Source organism: Emydura macquarii, unplaced genomic scaffold, assembly GCF_026122565.2.
Source record: "Emydura macquarii macquarii isolate MOO-44397 ecotype Brisbane River unplaced genomic scaffold, CSIRO-AGI_Emac_v2 contig_1253, whole genome shotgun sequence".
NCBI classification, from domain to species: Eukaryota; Metazoa; Chordata; order Testudines; family Chelidae; genus Emydura; species Emydura macquarii.
The window spans coordinates 86529780-86553296 of NW_027131390.1; the positions used below are offsets into that span (position 1 = coordinate 86529780).

The 23517-nt window shown below is 39.9% G+C and overlaps 1 protein-coding gene across 1 annotated transcript; it reads right to left on the reverse strand.

Annotated features, from left to right (window-relative positions):
• Window positions 1-4229: 4229 nt before the first annotated feature.
• Window positions 4230-20433, reverse strand: TNFAIP6 (TNF alpha induced protein 6). The gene is made up of 6 exons (XM_067549891.1): window positions 20340-20433; window positions 11821-11958; window positions 10187-10348; window positions 7443-7671; window positions 6252-6292; window positions 4230-4592 (listed from the first exon to the last, which is right to left on the reverse strand). The coding sequence occupies exons 1-6, from the start codon at window positions 20431-20433 to the stop codon at window positions 4429-4431; spliced, it is 828 nt and encodes a 275-aa protein (XP_067405992.1). The 3' UTR covers window positions 4230-4428.
• Window positions 20434-23517: the final 3084 nt, after the last annotated feature.

Sequence of the window (23517 nt, forward strand, 5' to 3'; positions counted from 1 at the left end):
TCAAGACCCTGCTATGCAGCCTATGCCGCCCCTGTCAAATAAGCAGCGAACAGGATAGTCTATTGCACAGTCAGCCACTGTGCCACCACAGCCATCAGTTTGAAAGACTCTAGAAAGGCCTCCCAATCATCCGCTGGGCCCTTCTTTGTGAACCTCACTGGCATAGTTGGTATCACCATGGCTGGCCCGTGGGCCTCACACACTAACCCCCAGTCACCTTGGAAAGTACAAGAGAATAAAAATTTCTTGTGCTAGATATTGCTGCTGCTCCTGAATCAGTTGCTGCTATTGTCGCTCAGTCATCACTTTAATGTTCATTCTAGATCCACATTGCCACAGAACAGCCACCTCACTCCCCAAGCCTTGATATGGTTGCAGAGCAAGGTTATTCTGGCTTCTCCCTTCTATAGGGGTTAGATCTTTGCCTGCATTCTCCATCCACAGGTGACAGGATTGCTCCTGGGCAGCCTCTGCTGAGTTCCCACTCAGGTGTACAAGGCAAAAGTTTTCATTTAGCTGCCCCCTTCAGGCAGGGTCCCTGCAGCAGTCCTTCCCGACAATAAGGCACTGCTAGCAAATTGAAACAATAGTCCCATATCAAGACCACCTTCTCTCAGTTGCTGACCCTAGCCAGGCTTTTCTGACAGACTGAGAGCTGAAGGTCTGCTCTCCCTCCCAGCTAGCATCCAAATGAGTTTCTAAGCCCTTCTTGTTAAGCCTGCCTATTGCAGGTTTTGCAGGACACAACAGTTCATTAATCCTTTCCTGTCCAGTGTGGGGTTTGCATACTCCATTGAAGGACAGTAATGCTAATTTTTTGTATAAAAGCTGTTGACCTTGCTAGTGAATATCAGAAAGTTTTCCCATTTATCTGCAATGGACTTACTTAGCTCTGTGTTTGCCATTGCAGACTTTAGAACCACCTGTTGGACAGAGCTTGCAGCAGTTGCTCCATGGCTTTTCCTACAAATATAGTGTTTAGGTCAGTGATACTCAGACTGCAGCTCATGAGCTGCAAGTGGCTCTTTAATGTGTCTCCTGATGCTCTTTGCAGCAGGATATTAAAGCACTGTGTGATTAAATTATTAATCAGTCTAAGTTATTAACCAATCAGGATGCTTTTATTATGTTATTAATCAATGAAGTTAATCAAATTGCACTAAGTAATTAACTTATTTGCTATGAAAATAATATATATATTATATTATTATAATATATATATATAAACTAAATATTTATCCTGTCATACTGTTTAAATATGAATAGTACTTTAGTAAATGAAACAATGAATTCACACTACGGTGGCTCCTTTGGGTAATGTTAATTGCTAAGTTAGCTCCTGAACCACTGAGGTCTGAGTATCACAGATTTACATGCTTCTTAGGAATCCCAGGCCCTACAATGCTTCTAAACTCTTCAGAAACAGACTTTGATCTTACAAGGTCAATTGGGGCCCCAGTCTTTGCAATGCTTGTAAGTTTCACATGGATAAGCACAGATATTAGTAGCACTGTAACTCTTATATCTCCATGACTGAAGCACCTGCAGAGCTATGTTGTGGCCTCTGACGTACTATGATAGAATTCTCAAGAGTAACAAATTCTGGAAAGTACTTCTTAGAATGATATCACTGCAGTGACAGCAGTTTGTCTGGGATTGTTTTGTTAGCCTTGGATACTTTCAGAAGATATTTTGATACTGGCACACCTCAATCTAAGACTTCAAACTTGTCAGTTAGATAAACAAATTAATATTTTATGCTAAATAAAATGCTGAGAAAACAATTTAACACTTTTAACTTGTGATTAACAAAATACTGCTGAATTTAGAAAAATAAAGAACATGTAATTTTAGGAACGTGTGTGACCTCATGCAGTCCACCAGATGGCAGGATTTTAGAAATACTGTTTAGCTAAATTTGATGCAGTTCTTAATAAGTGCATCTTGATTCAATTAAGTATAGTAATATGAAACATATTTTCTGCCAGTACTATTGTGATGCTCACAGTAAAGTCATTTAGAATGAGAGAGAGGCTGAGATAGTTGTACTATAGCCCAACAGAGTTGTGAAATGTATTTTATGTGAATTATGATTTTATGTGTATTATTCTGTTCTCTTTAGGGGATTTCAGATGTCATATATTCTGGGTTACTTCATTTTTGTGTCATTCCCACTGCTACTGATGTGTATCAGAATTGTTCAAAATATCAGGAACTCTTCTGATAACAGGACTCATATTTCATCCTAGTCCATTTTTGTGCATTTTGAGGTATTTTAGAAACATATAGGTGCATGTCTGAGAATGACAAAGGAATGATGTGGGATGTAGAGATGAAGGAACCTACAGTAAATAAGAATCAGAAACTTACATAACTTTTGAGGAGTGATGGTTATGGGAAAAGGCCACTTGGATTTAATATATCTTATCTTAATTACACAGTTAATACCACTATACATACTTTGGAGAGTCCAGATTCCCAAAGGAAAGGAGCTACTCGTGTTATAGACATTTCAGCAGCTGGAAAGGGAACATTTTTGGATCGCAAAACTAAAGGATAACTGGATTTTGTAATGGCTGCCAACATACAGTGGTTTTGGAATAGTTAAGAAACAGAGCTGTCACATGTTGGAAATGAAAGTGGTCCTTTCTGGTGAATCCCACTGCATGCTGTCGCTACTCTTCTTTATCTATAGTATGTTTTTAGTTTCTATATTAAAGTTAAAACCAATGAAATCCCCAAACTTAAGTACATTGAAAGTACCAGAAATTGTTAATGCTATAGTGTTGAAAATTGTTTGGCGAGAGAATTGTTTAAACCTAAAGCTCTCCCATTCTTGCTGGGAACGTTTCCAAGGAACAAAATACTTTTCCAATAGAAAGACTCTAGATGACTTCAATGGGCACTGGATCGGACAAATTTCTGATTTCACACACACACACACACACACACACACACACACACACACACACACACACACACACACACACACACACACACACACACACACACACACACACACACACACACACACACACACACACACCCCCCCAATGACTCAGATGTTCCACATTATTAACACAAAAGTCAATAAAAAATACCTAAAAAGTATTAGAAAAAATAAACAGCACAGATTGGAAACTGTGAACATGATTAAAACAGAGGTAGATTTAATGATATCTTGGGATCAGGGGCTTAACAGACAGATATAAACAGATATCAAGAATGGATAAACAGATATCAAGAGTGGACATCAGTTCAGCAAAATGCAGTCTTCTTAAAAGTAGTGTGAACAAGATGAAGCCTGTTGACAGGTTGAAAAAGGGTTTGTTGATGGACAGTTTCTTTTGGTGCTTCAGTTTCCCAGTTTTCCCATTATCAGATAATCTGGCATCTTTTTGTCTTTTAATAAGTGTGGTTTGAGAATAGAAAAGGCCTGAATAGCTCTGCACTGGGTAAGGAGGACATGAACTCCGTACAAATCTGTTAAATAATTTATGATTCAGAACACAATAAAATCAAAAGGACAATACAGTATTTCTCATGCTGCTTCAGTACCTTCTGGTTCTTGAAGCCCATATGGGTTTGTCAGGGATATATCACAGGCCAGCTCTCAAGATGAATTTGCACTTTGAAGTAACCTATCATGAGGCAAGACTTACTCTAAAGGCTTTGCAAGCTAGTTTAAAAATAGAGAAAGAGAACAGCAAGGCAGGAAGCACGAATAGGGAAAGGAGAATTTCGATATCAGTAAACATATAGGAATGAAGGAAAGTGAGGGAAGGAGGATTGAAATATCAGGCCCCCAAAATTTCAGATGAAATGGTGCAAGAGGTGAGAAAAAAGAGTGGATTGTGTAGCAAAACGATTAGCTGGGAAGTATATGGTAACAGTGAATCCTTCAGTTTAGTTCAGATAAGTTCATGGAGGATAGGTCCATCAATGACTATTAGCCAAGATGATCAGTGATGCAACCCCATACTCCAGGTGTCCCTAAACCTCTTGCCAGAAGCTGGGAATGGATGGCAGGGGGTAGATCACTTGATGATTGCCTGTTCTGTTCATTCTGCTAAAGCACCTGGGATTGGCCACTGTTGGAAGACAGGATACTCAGTTAGATGGACCATTGGTCTCACCCAGTATATCCGTTTTTATGTTCTTACTACCTCCTTGTGATCTAGAAAATAATTGTCTATCATTTAAGTACAGTTTTCTAATTTACTTCCCAATATTCTTTATTCAGATAAGTTACATAAAGCAGACATTTAAAAAGTCAGAAGGATAAGGTGAAAAGTGACTGTGGCTGCTGCTATATCAAGTATAGTATAGTAGCTATAACTTATTGGACAAAACAGGTGTTCTGAAGTGGAATTTGTATTTAATAACTGTACATTCCAACTGCATTTTCTCTGATGTTGATCTGTTTGTTCACATAATGCCAAATTTTCCAGGCAAGAAGTTTGTGTTTCCTTGGGAAGTTGCATTCTTTTCATCATTATGTTTTGAAGGTGGATCTATTGCAATGTATTTAATTTGAAAACCACCTGCTGTCACTGAGGCATCTGACAAAAACTTCAGAGTCATGAGATTTCCTAGGACAAGAGGGGAAAAGTTACTTCTTTGCTATTGAATGAAACATGCTGTTTGGAATGTTTCTCTTCACTCCCTCCTCCCCAAGAGCTACTGAAATATTCTCCCCCCAAATCTTAAATCCTAAAATCCTCATTTCACTTCTTATTCAGACAACATTGAAATCGATATTTGTGTATCTCATTGAAAACTAAGTAAGGAGCTCAAGATTCACCCACCAATATCAATAAGAGTTTTGCTTAAGTAAATACTGAGTAAGATCTTTAGGAGTTGGATCAGCATTGCTTACTTTGGGCAGAGCTAGTTTAATGTAAGCAAGGGGCACCCTTCAATTAGATATGATAAATAGGCACCTTGATGGGAATTAGGTACCTAAATATCTTTGAGGATCTGGGCTAATGCTTCCGGAAACTCTGGGGAGCAGAGGAGGGGTGAAGTTGCTGAACTACCCTTCCATCTGTGTCACTCTGCCTGACCAATGTGGAGGGGGCAGAGACATGATAGTGCAGCCTTCCTTCTCCTTTTCCAGTGGTTAGTACTGATAGTGACACTAGACCTGTGGACTCTTAGCACACCCTAAATGCAAGGATTTGCATTATGCCCAGCTCCTGCTCAGGTGTGCAAAGCAGAGAGAGAGGCAAGGCTCAGTCAGACCTAAACCCAGATCCAAGATTACACAGACAAAATGGATTAGAGCTAGAAAGAACTTCTAGGTCTCTTCTCCCTTTGTCTTGTGCCTTAATCACAAGAGCACAGTAAATATTTTTCAGATACTAAGGTCCAGATTTTGCCATGTTTGCTCATATCAAGCAGTTCCACTGAAATCTTTAGAACTATGTGTGGAGTAAGGTAGTACTCAACATGAACAAGGGAGGGACAATCTGGCCCGGCTCAGGCATTGTGTTGTCTCTTATTCTCTCTCTCAAATTCTGTTTCTCTGGCTGCTTTTTAATTTCTCCTCTGGTTCTTATTCATTCCATGTTCTTTTTCTATTTGCTCATGCTACTGAATTTCTGTCTCTTGTAATTTGTTTCTCCAAGTATCTTTCTCATCCATTTAAGAAGGGGAAAAACTACATTATTGTTCAATTGTATTCACCTAAAGATCTGTGACATACTATTTTATTCATAAAGGAGATTAATAGTGGCTATTTATAAACTCATAAACAAATGACTTTACTCAGTTTTCAAACAGTCAATTTGAAAATTAATACCCAAAGATACAATGTGTTACCCAATACCAGAGGCTCCTTTTCAGACATATTCTCTCTAATATGAGTCTAGGGCCTGATCTTGCAATCCTTTCTCCTGACTAATGGGAATACTTGCTGACTACATTTCACATATGTGGGGAGGGCTTGTAGGAGTAGGCCACTGATTACAGACATGCTATGAAACTCCCAAATCAGTGAAGTCACTTTGATGTAAATGGGAGTTTTGCCTGAGTAAGCAAACTACAGGATTGGTCCCCAATTTCTTTGTCTAACTAGACTTTTCCAGAATGTCTCTTCCTTTACACTTATTTTTAAGCAAACGTATTGACTAAAGTATATGCTAGAAGCTTTGCGTTGTGGCTTATGACATATTAGCCAGTTTCAAATATCTGGTCCCCTGGCCTAGTAGCTTGATATTTTTTTCCATGAACAGTATATCTAATATTACCTGTGCTAATGATATCCTCTGGTAGTTCATCTCCACAGTACCTGAAAAAAGATTGTAATGCTTCATGACTAAATGTCAATGAACAAACATGCATTAACATACATGACACATTGATATCTTAACAGATAAGGATGGATATTAGGTTTCAGATTCCCCCTTTGTGCTATAACTCATTGTTCTAAGTTGTTCTTTGGGGTCTATTCTAAAATACAATAAGGTCATTGGTTTAAGTACTTTTATTTACACTATTTCATAAATGAGAGTAGGGAAGAAGGAAGAAAGAGGTTGCAGGAAGCAAAATTTGCAATAATTGAAGAAAGTAAATGAAATAAAAGAAGGCAAAGAGCTATTCATTTTCATAAGGAACAATGACTGAAGCTGTAGGAGGACAAACTTAGGCTAGACATCAGGAAAATTATTAAAGGGGACCTGTCAAGGGGAGAAAAAAAGAGATAGTGTCTTCTCTTTGTTTGTGGATGATGTACAAAGGAGCATGAAAAGCAGTGAGAATTTTGAGGGGGATTATTTTTTCTCTGTTTTTTTTTTACATTAGAAATTCAGATGTTCTAATCTGGAAAATTGTGGTTGCTGGAGAACCAGTGAAATTATGACATCACTAGAGTAAAGAGAGTAAAAAATTGAGCAAGTAAGCAGGAAAGCAATTTTTAGTCAGATTGTTTAAAACTCCTTGGGTTATTGGGTCATTTTTGTTTTGTTATTGTTAATATTTATTTCACTTCAATAAAGAATAATATTTTGGGTTAAGTGTATCTTTGCTAATGACTCACTAATTGTGCTCTGAGATTTCCAAGAGCGCTTTTATCAAAGCTCTGGATGGATGACCATACTTGTATTTTGAAGGTAACAATCCAAAGGTGTTGAGAAAATCTTACTGGCTTTCTTTATATCAGATAAGGAAGCAATAAAGAGCAAAACCCTAATTTTTAAAAAATCTTTGCATGTTGTCTTTATTAGTAACGAAGAAGATTGCCAGAGGAGATGGTTTAGGCAACATCATCGCATATATTCAAGAACATATGAGATGCAGGAGTGATGTGGGGAGCATCCTTGTAGATGCAATGTGGTAAATGTGGTCTTTTTCTGAGTGTGCTGTCAATGAAATATTATAACTTGAACATTTTAACTATATTGCTTTAAATATATGTAAAAATATGTGGAAATTATTTTTACCTGCCCACAAAGCCAGTGACATCATCATAGCTATCATAGACTTCTAAGAAATCAGCCATGCAAGCAGTGTCATCTTCAACATCAAAATCCAGGAACTGTAGGTGAATCCGTTGTCCATACTTCAGTCTAATGTGCCAATAGCATATTTGTTCATTTTCATACTCGTTTGGGTAGCCTGGTGATTTAAAGGTGTGCTTTGCATCTGTGAAGATTCCACCACATTCTTTTGCTAAGAGAAAAATAAAAATAGACTTCAAATGTGTTTCAGGCCTTTTTGTCTGTTAGTTCTTCTTACTGAATATAGTACAGAATCAACCCAGTATAACAGCAGTAAGACTCTTGAGTGCTGTTCATATATTCTATAACCCCATCATTCTGAACTAGTACCCATGGTTGCACACCTATGGAATATATAGTATATAGGGAGTTGATATGTTGGCAACTAGGGGTCTAATCCAAAACCCACTGAAGTCAATGGAACTGCTCTTATTGACTTCAGTTGGCTTTGGATCAGATACTAGGAGCTCTGTATAAAGAAAATTGGGATTTCAAGCTAAGTCCATCTATAGGCCTCACGAATGTGCTTATAAATCACCCTATTTCCAACTTGGTCTCTCTCTTCCTTCAAGTCCCTCCTTAAAATGCTCCCCAGCCAAAAATGTCTATAAACTCTAGCCCTCATTCAGTTAGACTGCTTTTTTGTTGTTGTGTTCTATTCCCCCTTCCTTTGGCCTTTAACATTCAAGATGCTGAGCACACATACCCATTAGCTTCAGTGGGAGTTGAGGACTCTCAACATCTCAGAAGGTTTAGTGTTGTCTCCTCAGTATGCTGCCCTTTCCCCCTGAAGACAGGCAACTTTTCTCAAATCTGAACAATATTCTCCATCAAGTATTAAGAAATTTATTCACAATGGGATGGAACAAATCAACCTCTGAGAGTAAACAGCTTTGGTTAATTATGCTGTCCACCGCCCAAATAATGCATTTGGAAAACATCTAACTGGCATTGAGAGAGCTGACAAATGAGAAAGAAAGGCTGACAGTTTAAATGTAGTGAGTGTCGTAGTCTCTCACACTCCCTTTATGTGTTGAACATCTTAAGTGTCTCCCATCCCAACAATTTGGTTGATGACTGCTGAGCTAACATAAACAAACTAGAATCACAGTGTATACAAATAAAATATGCACAGCTGTATATACATCTCTGTTAACCCAAAATGCTGGCTAAGTAACACAAGATAGGCCATTTGGAGTGGTATGAAAGAGAAAAAGAACACAATTTTCCTTGTTGGTGCCTACTTTTTGTCTCTTCCCTCTACTTTCCTTCCTGCTTCATTATACTGTTGGTACCAGGGCAAGCCTTGGGAGTCATTTCTGGGTAGTTTCTTCATGTGCTGAACATCCAACTGGCATTATTACTCATTTAATCATGTGGATTTATATAGTAACTATTGTTGGATAGGTCAAATATTTCAATCCCAGACTTAGCACTTACTTGGTTTTATATGTTTCTGCTCCCATTAATTGGAACAGGAATAAGTTCTACATTTTCTATCTGTAAAATATCTGGAAAATGTTTGCATTTAATGATGTTTCATCTCTTTGTATGTTTCTCTGTGTAGATATTTGAGAACTGATAAGCAGGAAAAAAGCAGTTGCAGTCAGAGACATATTTTCCTCCAAGACATATTTTCCTCCTTAGTCTATAACAAAAGACTAAGATCACCAAACAGAAACTCCCTAGTTTCGACTTCAAACCCAATTCTATGATTTGTGTTAATTAGGAGGTCAGACACTAGATGATCAGAAGGGTCCCTCCTGGCCTTAAAATCCTTGGGCCAGAAACTCAGCTGGTGTAAATCAGGTCCACTGAAGTTAACCTTTTGTTTGCTAGGGAACAGATATTGTCCCTGCACCTTGTCACAGTACTGCTGGGCATCCATTCATATGTTAATCATATATACACATTCTTAAAATCTTTACACGTAAATCAAATTGCACATCCTTATTTTTCGTCTGCTTTAAATTATAGCTAAGCTTCCTTCCAAGTGTCAGATGATTAAAGGGGATGCCTATTAAAGGAATAATCACAACTCAAATTTGGGCCAAATTGTAGAAGAAACAAGCTTTTACAAAGAGAAAACAAATAGAAATTTTTCTCTGGATTTTTTTTTTTTTTAGTACTCCCCTGGAAATTGTTGTTTTACAACAAATAAATATTCTGCTGCAGTGTGTGCAACCCAAATACTGAGAACCACAAAATGAAACTGATTGAATTGATCTTAGTTTGTAGAAGCTGAGAGAAATGTAAAAGGAAAACAGGATAATTAATTAATTATAATTGAGATTTTTAACATTAAAAGAATGTTAAATGATCTGTTACCTAGTAAGATAGACAAAATGTTGGTTCACAACATATGATTTTTAATTTTCCCTTTAACATTAACCCTTTAACATTTTCCCTTTAACATAAACACACAGACCAAAATATTCAAATTTAGGTGCCTAACGTTGGGCACCTAAATAAAAGTAGCTGCTAAACACCAATGGCCTCATCATAAATTTAGGCACGTAAATGTACACGCCCAAGTTGGAAAATTTTGACCACCTTGCATTAGAAACATTAGCCGCATTACTGATTCACTACCTAGCATTCAGTCTGTTATTAACCTTAAAAATCTATTTTAATTAGTAAAAAAAAAGGCATTTAATTAAGCAATATTGGATTCTTTTTAGACATACCATGAGGGTTGTAGCAATAGGCATCCCATCTCTCACTTCTGTTGAGGCGAATTCCATAATCAACAATGCCAATCTTTCCGAAACCACAGCTGGATCCAGCTTTCACTATGGGATAACCAACTCTGCCCTTAGCCATCCAGCCAGCAGCACACACATGGAAACCTGTGACACAAAGAAAGGATTATGGCTGTTCTATAAATTCACTCTAAGCAAGAAACATTATAAAAATTATTGCCTCATTCAGACTAACAACATTTTTTTCTCATTGCCAAAATCTAGTTTATGCATAATTAGATTAATGCAAATCACATCATGGTACTGAGGCAATTGCTGTATTCTGCATGGAGAATTTTGAATGCAGAGTATAAAACCACTTCTTGTCCTCTAAAATAAATTTTTTTCTCAATGAAAAATAAAAATCAGCTGCAGATGGACTGTAAAGCTCACAGCCTTAGAGAGATTAAATACAGTACCAACCTTTGCATTCAAATTAGATGTCAGATTAATCATGTAATATAGTACATTAATTTCTTTGTTTCCTTTTTAGTGCCTAATCCTACAACCTCATTCAGTCACTACTTATGTGAATAAGGGTGAATCAGGATTGGGCTCTTTAGGGTGGATAAAAAAATGTATATATAGGATAAGCTAAGAAAACAGAAATGCTTATTGAATTAAAAACAATCTGTTAATACAACATTATGGCTGAGAGTTTAAAACCAGTAATAAAAAATTCAAAGTTATTCACTGCTTTGTACAAAACAGCTCTTTAATAAGCTGACCATATTTTCAAAGTAAAAAACCGGAACACTTCTTTTGTGATGGTTTTCAGGTGTTGAAATAGTCAGAAACAACAAAATACACACTATTATTAATGTTTGCTGGTGTTACTGCCAACTTTTGATTCAGCAGTGATGCTTGCATAGTCCTCAGAATGGAGGCTTTTCCCCCACAACTTAACATTCTCAATGAGTTGATCATGACACACTGAACAAATGTTTTAACATGCACTTGGAGCAAGATAGCAGCTTCGATAGGGTCTGCGCTCCTACAACTCTTCATTCCAAATGCTTGTCATCTCATTGAACACTCTCTCTCTGCTGGACAGTTTGCTCTCAGTACACATGGAGCAAATTTAGCAACATGTCTTGGATACACACTTTAAAAAACAAGTGTTTCAATTGATTCAATCAAAATTTGGGACATTCCAGAAGAAGTTCCTGGGGCACTGGTCTAAGAAAATGCAGTGAAGAGCAATGCCTAAGCGCCTCTGTCCAATAGCACCCCCTTCATATTATGTGATGTTGAGGAGATTGGGGGTGAGACTGCTGCTGCCAAGCTCAAAGAATGGCCTGCTCCATTGTGCTGTACTCACTGTAGGGCTCTGTTCTCCCACTTACAGCACAGAGAGTCAATCTAGCACTGCAAGCAGCTGCTACAACTATCTGCAGTACAAGTCGCATAGCAGCGTCTAGCAATCAACGGGGGAAACTGCATACAAGCAAAAATCCTGAGCTGCCTTTGTTTTCTCACAGGATTGCAAGAGCCACCCGAAATTCATGACACTTGCAATAACACAAGTGTTGACAACATTGACAAATGACTACACATTCAAATGCACATTTTTTTCATACCTATTTTTCTTGCTGCCTCCAGCTGCTGGTATGTGGCTAGTTGTCCTCCTTCATATTCACACACTGCTTTAGCTTCGGCATAGGTGAGCTGATATTTTCCAGCCCTTGCCTCCCTGTGGTACACTCCAGCTGCTCGCTCTGTGGGATCAAAGCAATTAAGATTTTCCATATTTCTTAGGAGTGCAGAATATAGGATCCCAACTGGCCTTCCCTACTGTATGATATCAGATCTCATTGCTGCCAACAGTTTATTGGGAACTGCAGCTTGGGCTGTTGCCCAGGTGAAAACATAAACTGGAACTTTATGTTATTTAGAAAGCTTCAGGAAAATGTGTGTCCTCCCAACACTGGCGTATTTTAGAGTCCTGCAGGAGGGGGAATTTTTGAACGACAGTGAGTCAACATACTTTTGAAATGATTCCTAGAACTACTACTTAGAAAGCAGCAGTTCCAGCAATGATGAACTCTTGTCAGAAACAATGAGTCTGGGATATCCCATTCAAGCAGTCTAGAGAAGGTCTAGAGAAATGATATCAGAGTATTTGAATAGGGAAGGTGCAGAAAATTAAAGGGAATAGTGATGTGACACACATATTTGAGCTTGTATCACACACTAGCCACAGAACCGGATCAGCTGTTAGCTAATGTTTTTGTTATATACAGATTTGCTTACATCTGTTTTATAACAACACTGCAATATTTCTACCATTACTGCTGTTGAGAGGTCCAATTATGCAGCCGATCTGCATGCAGAACTCCTATGGATTTCAATGGGAAACTTTACCCTACTTGAAATCTGACAGAAACTACTGTACATCATGCTACATGGCCACCACTAGTCAACATAACCCCAAAATTGGCAAATATAAAGTCATTTTACACAATAGTAACACAGCACCACAGGAAAAATAACCCCTCTTTTGAAAGAGTACTTAGATTCAGTGGCTTTGTCTACATTAGGGAAATTTTTGAAAGTTTTCCTCCCATTGATCTGTGCTTCACAGTGGTGTAGACAGCCTGATGGCTGCCAATACAGTTTTTGGACTCATGTTAAATAGACTTGCTTCCAACAGTGTTAGAATACATGTTGCTGAAAACAGCCTCAGCAGACGGTGGGCTGCTTATACAAATGTACTCAAAATTCTTCCTGGTGTAGACACGGCTAGTATATATTTTATGGAGTTGGGGTGCTTCCAATGCTAAAACCTAATAGATCATAACATATGCTAGCTAAGCAGCTATTACAGTATAGCATGTATTCTCCATTTAAAATATATTCACCAATCTCTTTTTCAGTCAAGATCCTTTTTGTAGGAAATAGTTTTTGAGACCTGACATAAATGCCATCCATCATATTTTAACCTATATATCCAGGCACTTTCTTTCACCAGTCATTAAGTGCATTTAATATAGTTATGTATGGATTGAAAATCTGATTGATACAGTAAAGAGATGCATAATTTAACATTATAGTACTTTCATGTGACAATCTGGGAAATGGGGTAATCAGTCACCATGTCTCACAAGGAAGCTCACAAATGAATCTAAAAATCACAGGCTTCAATCTTTGTGTCTCATGAGCTGTGCTCAGAGCAGGACCCAAGTTTGGGATGTTGGGAAAAAGGTGACTGATTTCTAAATCCTTCAGTTAGCACAAGATGACCAGTCCCCAGTCTACATTAGAGCAGCCTCAGGGCTATTCTAATTTATGTATGCTGATAACGTATAACAAAAAGACGATAATAGCACTGTGAGGCTCTGGTCAGTAACCCTAGAATCCTTGAGGTACAAGGGTGACATGAAGTCCCAGTGTGTGCTACAGGACTGGAGCAGCTCAAAATCAGGGCCTTGGTGTTTCAGATTTATCATTTGAGTTTTGCAGAACCCCTCGCTACACATATTCCCTCTAATGCCAAAACTTACCAGTTCACTTGGCCTTCATAATTTATTCTGTTTGTCAGTTTCACAAATTTACCTAATGTCTAATCTCCATAGTTTTCAGCCTACTGATCCTTGCCCTAGGAATTTATTTTAATTGCACTCTTTAAATCATTTGTAAACAATTTCTGCTGGGCTGAGTGACTCACCATTACTAAAAAATATGTTCTCTATTTACACATTTCCTTGTAAACATAACAAGCAAAAGGATCAACTACCTTAGTGCTTGCTGAGATTTAGTATTTACTTGTTCCTTTTTTCCTTGGGTTGAATCAACTTGCTCATGATGAACTTACTTTAAAATGAAATAAATATACTTCTCTAGTTTATTTTCTGCTCCCATTATCTCAAGGTGATTAGAAGAAAGTATTTTCCCCCTGTTCAAAATTCAGCACTGTATAACACAATAAAATGTTTGTGCCTAGTTACTCTGATATTTTTATTAGTTTTACAACAACAGCTTTTGGAACATGCCAGAATGTGCAGTGGAACTCCAGTCAAATAAATAAAATGTTAGTATAAAGTGAATATATTCAGCTGACTAAGTATCCATATTTAGTGAATCTGAACACAATACATTGGGTAGCATAGAAATAAGATGAACGGAATGTCTATTTCTAGTCTGTCCTGAAATCAAGACCTGATAGTTCTGTGTCATTGCTATAATGCATTATTTTGCTGGAAAAAAAGTTCTCATTCTGTTTTGGATAGTGCTTTGCCAGAAGAGGGGAAGCAAAAGAAAGTTCAAGTGTGACTATGCCCTGTTTTAGAGATGCTTCAATTTATCCCAGTAGGATTGGTTTCTTTCTTTCCTGTATATGTTATGGCCTCATTAAATTATCACTGTGTTGTTTCAATACACTCAATATGTGCCGGGAATATGATTACTTATGGTCCACATTACAGTTGAAACATATTTTTATGATGATTGTACACAAATGTGTGTTGTAACTTTGCCAAATTTCTCTTCGTTTGTAATTCAGTTCACTGCATTACGTTTTGGTTACCAATAGCAATATTTTTGTTGCAATAATTAGACTTTAGGGAAAAGGTGGAAACCCTCAGTTCAGTGCTGTGTTCTGGAAGTGTGAAATCAGCCCATCAGGGAAAAATATTTGAAAGTTATAGTGTGAGGCATTCCATGGATTTTCCTTTTTTGGTAAATGAATGATTCATTGACTTTCATTCATCTTCACTTTCATTATAAATCCTTTTATTGCAAGTGATGCTGACACCAGTACGTTGGTTTAATAATGGGAAGAGTAGTAATCCATGTTGCCATTATTCAGTCCAGTTAACACTCTGCTTCTTTCTTTTAAAGAGAGGTGAAGCAAAAGTAGGACATTTTTTACAGGTGAATAGAGCACACTATTTCCACTCAATCCATACTAAATACGGCTGCTGAGATGATTATTATCATTACTTAACATTTATATTGTGAAAGCATGTAAAGATCACAACAAAGTTGGGCCCCATTGTGCTAGATGCTGTACAAACATATGATAAATGACAGACCCTGACCCAAAGAGTCTCCTTGCCTATTGCTCTTACCACATCATTTGTCTATTAGATCCACCCTATCAAATCCAAGCTTTTTGTCCTCACCCTCAAGTCCCTTCACAGCTCTCTGAGGCCTGGTCTATACTGGCAACGTAGGTCGACGTAAAGTCACTTATGTCGACCTACGTATACCTTCATCTACACTGGCACCACTGTTAATTCGAATTAAGTTGCCTCGAAAATCGACTTAATAAGACCACCTCTGCAAGTGGCGTAGTGCCTAAGTCAAATTTGTTAATTTGTTTTAGTGTCAGTGTAGACACAACTTCACTTAAATCAAATTTATTGGCCTCTGGGAGGTATCCCACAATGCCCTGTTTTGACTGCTCTGGACAGTTGTGCTGTGCTGCTCTGTGGTCACACTACCAGGAAATGTCCCGTCCCCTCAGGATTTGAATTTTCATTTCCTGTGCAGCCAGTGTGGAGAGAGCTTTGTCACTGTACTCCGCATGGCTACTGCAAAGCCCAAACAAGCTCCAGCATGGAATCGACTAGAGGTCTTAAATCTCATCAGGCTGTGGGGTGAGGAGTCCATTCTGGCTCAACTCAGAACCAGCAAAAGGAATCTGGACATTTATGGGAAGATATCCCAGAACACGCTGGAGAAGGGACACAAGAGGGATGCTCAGCAGTTCCGCATGAAGATCAAGGAGCTGCATCAGTCATATCAGAAAGCCAGGGAAGCTAACAGCCATTCTGGTTCCTTGCCCAAAACATGCCGCTTCTATGATGAGGTGCATGCAATTCTCGGTGGTGATCCCACCACAGTACCGCCCCGCAGCATCGATACCTCCGCTAGATCACAGTCCATGATGATGAGGACTCCGTGGATGAGGAGGAGGAGGAGGCTGAGGAGAGCAGGGTACATGACAGCGTGCTGTCTGTTCTCCCTGAAAGTCAGGACATATTCCTGACCCCAGAGCAGTCCTGCAGCATAGGACAGCACTAATGATTCCGTGGAAGGCACATCTGGTGAGTATTTTTTCTTCTTAGTAGTTCTGTCCTTTTACATTGCATGTGGGGGCATGAAGGGGATTTCAGGCATTTTGGTGACTGTACTGGGCGGTTACCCAGGGAACAGTTTATTTATATGATGAGAAATGCTACGCTTGTCATTAGTTGATATCTCATGGAAACTTTCATGTATGTAATCTGTTATCCTTCGCAAAAGTTTTCAGGGGAGGGCTGCCTTGTTCCTCCCTCCACGGTAGGATATTTTGCTGCAATCAAGGGAGCCTGCATCATGGCGGAACACTGCTGGTACCCCACTGCATCCAGAAAAACTTTGTTTTAAGCAGAGACTTCCCCCACACCCATGCTCTCCACAGTTCCTCTCTGTAAGGGTTTAAAATACCAGCAGAGACTCCCCACCACCACGCTGTCCTCAGATCCTCTCAGTAAGGGCACAGCGAACAGACCCTTCTGGGATGTCTGGAATGAAATGAGGCTCTGTGTTTGCCCTGTGCACTGCATGGGGATTATTGTCTACATTGTTGTAGTTGTTTCATTTTCTTCACTATGCTAACAGTGGCTACCTTGTTGGGTTTTTTTTCATTCTGTAGACACCTCAGCCTCGGCCCCACCCTCAAGAAATGCTGCGGAAAGACTATCACAGATTAGAAAGAGGAAAAAAAAAACCCAAGAGATGACATGTTTTGCGAGCTCATGAACGCCTCAGCGGCCACAGAGACAGAGCAAAGAGCATGGAGCTCACCTTGTCCCAGAATATGGACATGGACAGGGAGACTTGCAGAGAAATGATGGAGCATGATCGCACTACCACGCAGGAGATGCTGCGAATCATGTGGGACTAGGCAGACATGCTGGGGAGGCTTGTGGAGCTTCAGGAGGAGCGGAGGAAGGACAAAGTCACGCTGCAGCCCCTCCATAATGCTCCTGGACCAAGGGCTTTGATGCCCGCTCCTCACCCACTCCCAGCTGGTGTCTGAGGAGACTAGCCAGGCTGAAGTATGTGCTCGCCTCCACCCTGGTGGGGCCACCCCAGCTGAGGCGAGTAGAAAGCAGCGGCGGCCACGCTGATAGCTGGCCCGTAAGCTATCACCCTATCCCTTGAGACAGTGAATGAACACTCCCCCCTTTCTCCCATAACTTGAATGTTCATAAATAAAGTTAAGCATCATTTCAACACATTTCTTTATTATAACATATCTTGTTCTGGAAGGATTTGGAGGGTACAGATATTGATTTTGTGGGGGGATGTTTAGCAAAGGCAAACAACATACAGGAACAGAAATCAGTCCTGTATCTCATTGCAGAACCTGGTTTTCAATGCTTCCCTAATGCAAAGTGCCCCACAGTTAGCTCTCAGCGTATTGCTGGCATCTGGCTGCTCATAATTGGTGGCAAGTCTTTCTGCCTCCACAGCCCAACCCTGGGGGAACCTCTCACCCTTCGCTTCACACACATTATGAAAAACACAGCACACAGATATCACAGAAGGGAGATTCTTCTCAGTCATGTCCAGCCTAGTGAGCAGACTCCTCCATCTACCCTTTAAACACCCAAAGGCACATTCTAAAATCATTTTGCAACTGCTTAACCTCTTATTAAAACACTCCTTGTCACTGTCAAGGTGACCGGTGTACGGCTTCATTAGCCAAGGGAGCAAGGGGTAAGCAGGATCCCCCAGGATCACTATGGGCATTTCCACACCCCTAATTTGAATTGTTTGGTCTGGGAAAAAAGTGCCCGCCTGCATGTTAGAGAACAGCCCCGAATTATGAAATATGCGCGCGTCATACACCTTCCCAGATCAGCCCACATAGATGTTGGTGAAATGACCCCTGTGATCCACAAGCCCCTGCAGGACCATGGAAAAGTACCCCTTGCAGTTTATGTACGCGGGTGCTAGGTGGGCAGGCGCTAAGATAGGGATGTGCGTCCCATCAATGGCCCCTCCCCACAGTTTCGGAACCCTGTCGTGGCAAACCCCTCCACGATGTCCTGCACATTTCCCAAAGTCACTATCCTTCGTAGAAGAAGTCTGTTGATGGCCCTGCATACTTGAATCACGGCGGTGACCACTGTAGATTTACCGACTCCAGATTAATTTCCAACTGAGCGGTAACAGTCTGGGGTTGCCAGCTTCCACGGAGCGATGGCGACTCTCTTGTCCATCGTCAGAGCTTGTCTCGAGTATTCACGTGCTTCGGGGAAGGGGCCCGCTCTGAGCACAGTTCGAGGAAAGTTGCCTTTCGCATACGAAAGTTTTGCAGCCACTGATCATCATCCCACAGCTGCATAACGATGCGGTCCCACCAGTCTGTGCTTGTTTCCCTGCACCAGAACCGGCGCTCCACGGAATGCAGATGAAATGTTGCAGCCTGCAGCAATCGGGAATTGTTCTGCTCGATGGCTTGTAGCAGAGCAGCCTTGGTGGCATCGCTGTTGTGTGTGCTTCAGCTTCTTGCTCTACTTCGAAAATACTCGATGGTAAGCCGCGATGTATTTGTAACGCTCACAATAATAGTGCAGAGTTGAGCCATGTCTCTGCAGCAATGGCGAGCATGGGGAGTAAAAAAACGGCGCAAAAATACTTTTCCTGTTTGTTTGTGGGGGGAAGAAGGGAGGGGGAAGCAGCGTTGCATCATGGGACAATGACACTCATCCCAACAGCCACCGCAGCTAGTTGCACTGTGGGATAGCTACCTATATTGCACTGCTTTGCAATTCGAATTAAGAGTGCTCAGTGTAAACGCAGGAGACCTGCACAAACAGTGTAGTATATACACGCTGCTGAGACGTCTAAAAATCAGCTGCTGAAAGTCGACTTAAAGTAAGTCAATTTCACTCGGCAGTGTAGACCCTGGCATCTAATCATGTCACCTCCTCACTACTAGGTCCACCAGCAAGGCCAGCCTTGACTACTTCTCACACACGTTTTCTCTGTTGCCCCTTGGGCATAGTATACCCTCCTTGGAGGGGATCCGTAAAGACACAACCCTCTCCTCCACTATAGTCCTCCTCCACTGTGATTTCTCAAATACATCTAAGAAAGCGTGGCTATGCTCAGGACTTGGTGAAGAGGGTAAGTAGTTAAAAAAGTGTACTTGTATAGAAAACATTAAAGAGAGACGTTTCCCTTCACCCACCCATACTTCAGACATCACTTCTCATTTAATTTGTAAGCTTTTTTAGGACGCAGATTAGATTTGTGTTTGAATGGCACCGAATGCAAAGTGGCTCAGGTCTTGAATCTGGCACTATGCAATCACTAATAATAACAGGAATTAAAATAGCTAGAAATATTTTAACAGATGCATAATGTATGGTAGAAGAGAAAATACTGTATAACTATTACTCCATATATCAGCCATCTCAGGCACACATTTGCTTCGATGTTCTTTATGTTAATGTGTTTTGTATTACTGTTCTTTCCACTGTATTTGAAAATGTATAATTTTAAAAAGCCCTTTGACCCACATACAAAATAAGAGACTGCTGTCACAATATTTTCACATGCTTCATTCTTTCACAATTATTCCTCAGCTGCTTAATGATGCTAGCAAACCATAACAAAAACAGTATACACTTTCCAAAAATTTTTACTGGAAATTTAGGAAGTATTATATTTGTGGAGAGAGTTATTACTCTGGCATCCATTAGTTTCACATGTAGGCTACCATGTGTTTGTGTTATGTTCATGCAAAAGCTAGTGGGCTCCTTTTATACTTCTCATATTTTTCCTTCATTAAAAGAATTGTCATTTAACACAAATAGTTTTTACTTCAGCACATGCTTTCAGATTCAACTTTACATAATTCATACATACACACATTCATTCTTACATAATTATTATATTCCTGGATAGATTTTAGTTAGCAAATAAATGTGAAAACATTAAGAAAATTAGGCAAAAATGTAGTCATTATGCCGGTAAAATTCCTATTGATTTCAATGCAAGATTTCCCCCCTATTGATGTATGGTACATTTTTATATCTTTTTAAAGAGCTGTGGTTATTTCCACAGCCCAGTGTTCATGAATGAATTTTTTTCTTACCTAACCAAATAGAGTTATGCAGTACTCCATTCTTGAATCCCCAACTTTGAGTCTCGTCCCACAGCAAGGCACAGAAGAAAATTAACACAATCATCTTTTCTGTCTGAGCTATGAGATTGTAAATGCTCTCTGTTAAAGTGCTCAGGGTAACCTCTGCTAGCAGCTGCCTAAATGCTCTTGAAACATCTGGTAACCTGATCTTAAATAGTGCTTTTCCCAGTGAGGTCAGCAAGCCTGCTCCAATTGAACTTTCTGTAGTATTGTTACAGAATTAAATGTGATATCTGAGTTGGTTGGTCTGACTCACTTTATGGCTCTCTTGCTTATGTGTCCAGCCCCCAGTCTAGCCAGCACTACCAAAGCACATGTGAAAAATTTTATGTGCCAAAATTTGTTCTGTTCTTTAGCCGCCACTGTCTTCAAATATGTTCCTGTGCTAAAACTATGTAGCAAATCTACCAGTGGATGATGATTCTACTCACACAGTTTACAGGATTAAAGAGAGTCAGTTACACTACAATACAATGAATAGTGTCATTTAAACATTCTGAAGGTCTTGTTTAGTGGAATTTCTCATGGACCTGATTGGTAAAAAGCAGTACAGCTAATGCTTTGCCTTAAATATTTGGACTAAATAATCCCACATAATATGTCTAATTCAGAATCAACCAAGAGCTCCCTCAGATAAATAAAACTAGAAGTGTCAAAATAGTGATGCTCTTGGTTCTGACAGTGGAGAATGAAGCTCTCCTAACCACACCTTAGAATCTGATTCATGGCGTAACATCTGGCTGCCTGTCTTCCTTTCTGGCTGCAGAGTGAGTGTTGCATAAGCAGCTGCTCCTTGTGGGCAGGACTATGTTGGAATCAAAAGGGAAAAAAATGATATAGTGTGGAAAAATCTCTGCTAGACTACCTCTTTCTCTTGAAGACCCTAAGGTGGAGTCCAGTCTCTTTTGGTGGCACAAGAGACTTGTGCGTATTGTTTTGATAACACCCTTGAGCCTGGAGTCAGAAGTTACAGCTAAAGATGTGTTCATTTGCCATGACCTCAGAAGTTAAAGTAAATGAAAACCAGAAATGAAAAGGGTTGAGAGCTAACTTCACACTCAGACTGGTTTTTTTATATAAATCTTTGCTGCATCAAGGGGAGAAAAGATTCTTAAATATTACTGAATCCCCATCACTTGGAATTAATACACATCTCATGTTACAAACACATATGCATGAAGCTATTCACCATGGTCCCCCCACACAAACACACACACCCCTGCCAAGCAGGAGGGGAAGTGTTAGGGGAGCAAGAAAGAGTGGGGAGATCTCCCTTCTCTTTTAGCAGAGGAGGTAGAGATGCACATTCCCACCCATGTTAACTCCTGGATCTATTCGTATTTATTATATTCAGAGGCAAAACATTACAGTAAAGTAGAGTTAAGGTTACTGAGTGGTATGTTGTCCCCTTCCAGAATGCTGAATTGAGCAAAACTCAAATGTCTGAAACCCAGGAAATTCATGGGCAACCTTAACTCTGGCCCTTTTCAGCAATGCCCTAGTTATACCCGGTTAACACATACACCTTTACACTGCCAACCCCGGAGTTCCTGAAACATAGAACACTCTCCCCTTATATAAGTCACTGTTTTAGATGAAGCTTACCTTTGAGGATGAGTACTGAAAGATCAGAATACAGTGGAAAAAAACCCACAATAATTGCACACCTCTAGTTGTCACCTATCACCCCACACTGGAACCCATACAAGCTATCATCAAACAGTTATAACTCATATTTGATGGAGACCACATATGAAAGCAATCTTTCCTGCACCTCCTCTTCTGGCCTTAAAAAAACACAACAAAACCAACATCAGCAAATTCATCATCAGAAGCAAGCTCTCCCTAGACCAGGACACACCAATTCAAAGTGTCACCAAACCCTACCAAAACAAATGCAAAATCTGCAGCCATAGCTCCACTGCTATGATGATCTATACCCCGTACAACAGACCTTTCAAGATTCATGGCTCCTACACATGCTTATCATAACATGCGGTATATCTCATCCAATGCATCAAAGGCCCCAATAACTATGTGGGTGAAACTAGACAATCACTAGGTTCTCGAATAAACTCACACCGAAAAAATAAGACAAAAACATGGTATCACCCAGAGGTGAAAACTTTTCACAAAGTGATTGCTCCATATCTGATCTTTCAGTACCTGACCTCCAGTGAAACTTGCACTGCACCTTCAAAAGATGAACCTGGGAACTTAAATTCGTAACTCTGCTAGACATCAAAAACCATGGACTCAAGAGAGACATGGGTTTATGGCTCATTACAACCACATTGCCTGCTATCCATCACAAATATTTCTCTACAAAATAAGGTTGCTCTATCGTTTTCCAAGCATCAGTATTTGAGAGTCACATGTCAGGTTGCCTGGGACATTGTGGAGGTGATATTCTAAACTTCATATGATAGTGGGGGGAATGGAGAAAACAGCATTGAGTAAATTACTCCAGAGCACCTCTTATTGGCTAAAGGAGACTGAAATTCTTGCTTGTTTGGTTTGGGCTGTGATGTATTGGTTGCATGTGGGGTGGAGACCTAGAAACAACACTGGGGAGTGGAAGGAGGAACCATAGGAAGGTGCAAATTCAACAACAATATCTATAATGTATGTGTGTGACAGGATCCCTGGGGTAAAACCTGGAACTGTGGGACCACTGGGCCCCCTTAACTCTCCAGCCTGGTCTGTCTCTCACAATGCTCTGCCAGTGACAAGCAGCAAACCTCCCCCCAGAGGCTATCATTACTCAGCCACCAGATATAGAAGAGGCACACCCAGCTAAATTGTGGGAATACTCTCCAAGCCACTCATGGAAACACAGGGAAACTCCAGCAAATTTCCCAAGCCCCAGCCTTACACCCCCAGAAATATACCATCTTACATTGCTCAAGACCTTCTCTTGAACAGTGCAAGCTTCTTAATTAGTTTGCCACTTTGTCAAACAAAAGTGGACATGCACCAGCTTTCGTAACCTGAGAAGATTTCCCAAGAACTTTAGAAAAACTCACTGGTAAGGATAAAACATGAAAATAAGTGTATTATCTACAGAAAGATAGATTTTAAGTGATTATATGTGGTAAGTATAATGGTCACAGATAGTTACCTTAAG

Coding starts and splice junctions, on each gene's coding strand:
- TNFAIP6 (XM_067549891.1), bottom strand. CDS start 20,433: ATGATTGTGTTAATTTTCTTCTGTGCCTTGCTGTGGGACGAGACTCAA. Junction 11,959..20,339: donor GCATAACTCTATTTGGTTAG/GTAAGAAAAAAA, acceptor TTGATCCCACAG/AGCGAGCAGCTGGAGTGTAC. Junction 4,593..6,251: donor AGAGGATATCATTAGCACAG/GTAATATTAGAT, acceptor CTCTTGTCCTAG/GAAATCTCATGACTCTGAAG.